At 35.5% G+C, this 6,448-nt stretch overlaps 1 protein-coding gene across 1 annotated transcript in view; it reads left to right on the top strand.

Annotated features, from left to right (window-relative positions):
- nphp4 (nephronophthisis 4) overlaps window positions 1-6,448 on the top strand; it is a 178,107-nt gene that overhangs the window by 168,180 nt on the left and 3,479 nt on the right. The window contains exons 23-27 of the mRNA XM_016495116.1: window positions 1,864-2,023; window positions 2,167-2,235; window positions 2,701-2,770; window positions 4,093-4,264; window positions 5,780-5,959. Of these exons, the coding sequence (XP_016350602.1) occupies window positions 1,864-2,023; window positions 2,167-2,235; window positions 2,701-2,770; window positions 4,093-4,264; window positions 5,780-5,959 (651 nt within the window). The remainder of the gene's footprint in view (window positions 1-1,863; window positions 2,024-2,166; window positions 2,236-2,700; window positions 2,771-4,092; window positions 4,265-5,779; window positions 5,960-6,448) is intronic.

The raw sequence follows: 6,448 nt of genomic DNA, 5'->3' as shown, positions 1-6,448 counted from the left end.
ACCCCCCAGCACTCCCCCACCCCCCACTGAACGTGATTGGTCCCCCCGGTGCCCTCCCAACACCATTGGGCTAGAGTACTGTTAATCTGACAATGCCTAATGCCATTGGATCAGAGCGTTGTCAATCACTGCCTGATTCACTGCCCATTGTTGCCTGTACATTTGATAATGCTCAACATCACTGGATCAGAGCACTATCAATGCTTTGGCAATGTAAAGCCTTTTTACAATGCCAAATAAGGTTTCTGGAATCTGAATCTGTCATTCACTGACAGCGATGGGAAGTTTTTCAAATGACTCGACCAAAAACCACATCTCTGTTCATATGGTACGTAAACACTCAGTTATATATTTTGGAATATCACCCTGGTCGCGCTGAGTCAATATTCTGATTACTTTTGTGTGACTGATCAAGTTATTATATGTAGCTAGCATGAGTAACAAAATGTGTTCCCTGTGTCCAGATTTGACCGCAATAAAAATTCAAAACCTGACACTTCAAATCAACCTTTAAATGTCAACTTTTACAAAAAGTAGTCTTTAATAGTCTAAATACTGTATATATCCAAATACATTATCTTATCAAGTAAGTAATTGTGTTTGAAAACAATGTTCCCAGCAACTAAGGAATACACACACACACACACATGTATACTGCCCCACTCCCAGTGATTTCGGCCACTGCCCCTCAAAATGTCTGTGCACGGCCCTGTAAATGGGTACTGCGGTCTAAATTCAAAATATTGTTTCTCCCGTTCCCTCTTCCTCAGACTCAATGTTCACGAGGGTTATTGGATTGAGGACACGCAACACAAACGAACACAACTGACAATGGAAGGCAACAAACCTTACACTGTAAACTGATTATTTGATTTATCCACGTTTTAATATGCCTGTGGTCATTTTAGATGGATGCCGAGGCTTTTTAGGTCGGGTAGTATCTGTGATCTCTGACCCAGTTCGTTTGCTCACTTCCATAGCTGCAGTATGCTGTGTTTTCTGCAACCCAACCCTGCAGTATGCTGAACTGGCAACCCAGGCTGTCGAAATATTATTGGGTAAACAGGCAGTGGGCGGAATCACAGACCAAAACAAAAACAGACATACCGACACGGAATGCACATTTTCAAAGTAGAATAACTGGCTTTAGCATTGTTTTTCGGAGAAACAAGTATGTGAACTTAGCATGTTTCCTGAATATATGCAAATGTATTATGGTGTTTTTATGCTTAAGTACAGTCAAAAAATTACATACAGCACCTTTAAACCATCTAGGATACCTTGCTCCATAGACATCCATTGTAAGTGCATTATTCTACACCAGAGTTATTATAGTTAACTAAAACTAAAAACATTTTCGTTACTTGAAATAAAATAAATTCAACTTATTTTATTTCAGCTAGTTTCCAAGGCAAAATTTCTCATTTTCATTGAGTTTAGCTTGATATACTAAAATAACTAAAACCGAAATACAAATAATAAAACTATATAGACATATTTAAAAATAACAAAAACTAATACAAATTACAAAAACTTTAATTGAACATGAATATGAAAGCAGAACATATAAGGATAAAATCTTATTCAAAATATTTATAAAAAGTATAATCCCAATGATGCTAAAATAACACTGATCTACACACAATTCCCTTTTTACAAACTGTGGGTCAAGTCAAAATTACTGTCTGTGGTAATCGACAGCATGTCGCTGATGCAGTCGATACCTGTCAGTTTATCTTGTTGTGAACCTGTGTCATTCCTTTATTTTCTAGTGAAGTCAATTGATTTAGTTCTCCTGTTAGCATTTAGTAGGAAGGCCTTTCAAATTTTGTGTAGGTTGCAACCAATCTGCTTTTCTTACAGGTGCTGTTCCGTGGGGAAGACAGAAAGCCTCTGGTGATCTGCCAGGTAGATGTTGAACCGACACCACATGTGGTGGACCAGACCTTCCGTTTCTACCAGCCTGAACTCACTTTCCTAAAGAAGGCCATTCGCTTGCCTGCAGCCTGGGACGACACAGCAGGTGCTGCTGATTACAAACATCGCCGCCGCTGTGGACGCACATACTTACACACACATACACACACAAACATGCTTCAGTGTCTGCTATTAGTCCTGAACTAAAGACCCCATTTGTGCTCTGTCTCCTTTTGTACTTGCTCACAGATGGTTCTGCCACCCTCCATGTGCGCTGCAGTGACCCCAATGTCGTCTGCCACACCACCAACCTGGTGAGCCAATCAGGAGTCACTCTTATAGCAGCCAGCCAATCAGAATGATGATGAGTTATTAATTAGTGTCTGAGACTTTGTGCTGACTCATTGTGGTGTCATGGCCTGCACACTTATTTGTTTGACAATTGTTGACCATTCTTTTTATATTCATTTTTCATACACATTTCTTAGTTTCTTTTTATGTTTAATAAAGTTTTTTTTTTTTTAATTTTAATAAAATATTTATTCTTAGATTTTTAATTACAGATTATTTTATATTTATTTTTCATAAAAAGCTATCATTACATACACTATAATATTCATTTAGTTTTCATAAAATATTAGGTTTTAGATTTTTCATTAAGGAGTGTTTTTTTGTATTTATTTTGTTCATAAAAGGATATTATTTAATATTTTTCATAAAAGACCATAATATTTTTTCCAGTAGTCCATTAGTAACAAGTAAAATTAATCAGTTCCCTTTCAGTCGGTCACTCCCTGAAAGTACCTGGTAGCCCAAGTCCACAGATTAGGAAATTCTTCATTACCATTTTCACGTACGTACACCTCCTTTTTCGCCTTCTCTCGTATGAGTTTTACTTGAATTTAATTGAATTTTTAACTTCTCTTCAACCTGTTAAATTTTCAAACTTTCAGGGGTTTCACAGACCCAAATTTGGGAAACCATGTTTTAATATCTGTAATTTATTATAATAAATATTATAATAATATAATATGTTATAATATTTCCTGAACTCTCCCCCCCATATGCCATCGTTTGCTCTGTTTGGCTGGTTGAGATACTCGAACAATTTCAGAATGTGCCATACTATAACTTTTTTAAATAAAATAACCTGCAAACCTACTTTAATGCTGATTTAAAGTGTTAGATTTAGTTTACAAAAAATATTTATTTAATATATTTCATAAATTAATATTATTTTAAATGTATCTTTTCATAACAGGCTATTATTTTTTTAAATTTTCATGAAATATTCAATTTTTTCAATCACTAAATAAATCAATTATTCATTACTGATTAAAAATTAATTTTATAAATACTTTGAATTTTTTTCTTATAATTTCCTTGGGCTAGTTGAGAGTCTCCAACAATTTTAGAGAGTGCCATTATATGCAGACTTTTTTTTTTTTTTTTTTTACAAAATTAACATTGATTTAAAGCATTTTAACATCAAAAACTTCAACGTTAAAATTATCTTTGCTTTTTTTTTCCCCTTTAATCTTACAAAAATGAAAATGTAGCTTGTCAGCAGAACAAATGCATTGGTATTCAATCTAATTAGCGAACTCATAATGGACTTAATGGTTTAAAATGATTGAACAACAGACAAGCTCATCAGACACACAGTAACCCATCAAATTATCAATTATAATAACCAGGAGATCAATGAGCTGTAGTTTTTTTTTTTATTATTATCCCCAACAACAGCTGCTGTTAAGGATAGCTCAGCAACCAAGGACGGTACAAACGTTCTTCAAATTTTGTCCCTTGAGCTTGAGCCCCTCAGGCAGGGTGAAGAGCTCACGCACAAAGTCCTTCATTTTTAATACAGTCCAACTGTAGAAACCCCGGCAGACAGAAAGACATCCACATCTGCAAACCTCCTGCGGGGACACGAGTGCCCACTGGCACGTGAGTTGGTCTTAAAGAAAGGGTGAATGAATGAATTTAAAAACGGTGACATTTGGGTCTTTCTGAACATCTCTCTCTTTTGAAGATTTGCGATATGTGTGTGTCTCTCTCAGGGGAAGTGTTGCCTGTCAGGCCCGTCCTGCTATTGTGTCAGTGTATATGAGGAGAAAAGTGATAAAGTGTCTTTTGTGTGTGTGTGGCTCTGTGTCAATCTCTCTATGGCAGTGACCCTTGGCTGGCCTCCCCTGCGCAGATCTGGCAGGTTTACGTGCATTACCTGCAAAGGATGGACCTGAGCTGTGTGTGTGGCACTCTGAGCTGGCATTCGCTGGTTCTGCATGGCACACAAGCCATTCGCAGGGTCAAGTGCTACACGTCGCATCCCCTCGAGCTGCAGGTACGCATTGCGGGGTCAAAGGAAAACACACTGATCGGGGTAGTGAGCTCTGATGGGAGATTATGTGACCTTTTTTCCTATAATGGGAGAATGATGAAAAATAATGAGATGGTAAGTAAGATGACTAGGTTATGTATATTTTATTTCTAATTTGTGTTTTATTTGAGGGGTTTGAATATGATTTTAAAAAGTTTAACTAATTAATTGCATTTCTTTCTGTGATTTAATTGCAATTAATCACACATAACCTTTCACATTTTTGTTTATTATGTAAAGCACCACTGTAGACGTAACTAATTGTTAACTATTTAATAAAGCTCTCATTTAAAAAATATATAATTAAAAATTATAAAACATAAATATATTTGCTAATCGAATCCCCAAATTTATGTATAATTGGTAAAGTTTAAATAATTTAGAAGTTTAAATAATATTTCTTTAATGTAATTTTTTTTACCAATCCAAGCCAGTATCTGAAGATCATATTTAATAAATTATATAAAATAATAATTATAACCGTGCAGTATTCAATTTGAAAGCCATGTTTTAGCATTTAATAATCTTAAACTACAAATCATCCGTGCAGTTTTTGTTTATCATTTCTTAAATACAGAATGTAATATAACAATTTTTTATTTAAATAAACAAAACAAAAGTGAGCCCAATGTTTTTTGTGTGTTCTTTTGAAAATCTAATAAACAAAATATAAAAAAATAATTTTATAACCCAATATAATTATTTATTAAAAATGTATTGTGTTTTTATATAGTAAACAGTCTATATTGATTGCAGAAAGTAATGTATTATTTTTCCCATCCATCAGTAATTTTACAGGAAATGGATTTAGAGACGCGATTACTCCGAGAAGGTTTTTAGCATGCCTGTTTGTTCAGCCTCGTTAGTCTATATATTTGCTGATTATCTGTCAGTTGCCACTTTAAAGGACTGCAAGGCAAATAGTTGAGTATGAAAATATGTAGTTTTGCATCCCAAAAAACAAGTGAAGAATAGTGGAGTCAGATGCAGTTAAAGTTGTGTGAGCGGGGCATTGAGGGGATGAAAACAATAAAACACTTTTGGCTGCAGCTGTATCATTAACTTCCTGTTTTCAGCACACCTGCGAGCAAAGAAAGCAAAAATGCTAATACATACAGAAAATGAAAGAATACTGGAATATGTGGATTATACGAGCAACATAAATCTCAAAATGGGTATTTCCTTTTATCCGAAATATGCAAGCAGAGCAAATACAGCAGCTTCCATCTCAACAGAGCACTGTGTGCTCGTAGAGACCTTACTGCTGGTTCAATTGGCCGTGTGCTAACAGGATACAGCAGGTGCCAAGAAAGATGATGAGGCAAAGTAGCTATACGTTATGAACTTCAGGTGCAGCCTCATGTTTTCTGAAGTTCTGCAGAGGAGGGTTTCCCTGAAGTTGCTTTATTGCTGTGTGGGTTTTCTGTTTTCTGTGGTTGATGCCAGAAGCTCTGTGATCATTAGATTTGTGTTTTCCAGGTGGATCCAGGTGAAATTTTTGCTCTTCCTGCTCAGGGAGTTCAAGATGTCTGCGTGGGCCTGAGGGCTCTGCGCCCTGGAAGCCGTTTCTTTTACCTCAATGTAGTCGATGTGGACACTCGGCAGCTAGTTGCCTCCTGGCTGCTGTGCATCACATGCCGACAGCCTGTAATCTCCAAGGTGAGTAAGCAAACTACATCAATAGAGTGCAAAAGGGTTCAAACCACATTCATTTTCTCTATACCTATTTACAGTATTGTTCAAAAGTTTGGGGTCAGTAAGATTTTTTTATTTACTTGAATACTTTTTTTCAGCAAGGATGCATTAAATTGATTAAAAAAAGGAAGAAGTTTCAAAAAATTCTATTTCAAGTTCTTTTTAACTTTCTATTCATCAAAGAATCCTCTAAAATATCTTGGGTATCACGGTTTCCACAAAAATATTAAGCAGCACAATTGTTTTAAAAATTGATAATAAGAAAAGTTTCTTAAGCGTCACATCAGAATATTAGAATGATTTCTGTAGGATCATGTGACATTGAAGACTGGAGTAATGGCTGCTGAAAATTCAGTGTTGCCTTTACAGGAATAATTTACATATTAAAATTGATGAAGATAGAAAACGGTTATTTTGAATTGTAATAATATTTCACAATATGACTCTTTTACT

The sequence above is a fragment of the Sinocyclocheilus anshuiensis genome, unplaced genomic scaffold (genome assembly GCF_001515605.1).
Source record: "Sinocyclocheilus anshuiensis isolate Anshui unplaced genomic scaffold, SAMN03320099.WGS_v1.1 scaffold122, whole genome shotgun sequence".
NCBI classification, from domain to species: Eukaryota; Metazoa; Chordata; class Actinopteri; order Cypriniformes; family Cyprinidae; genus Sinocyclocheilus; species Sinocyclocheilus anshuiensis.
This window is presented reverse-complemented; position numbering and strand designations above follow the sequence as displayed.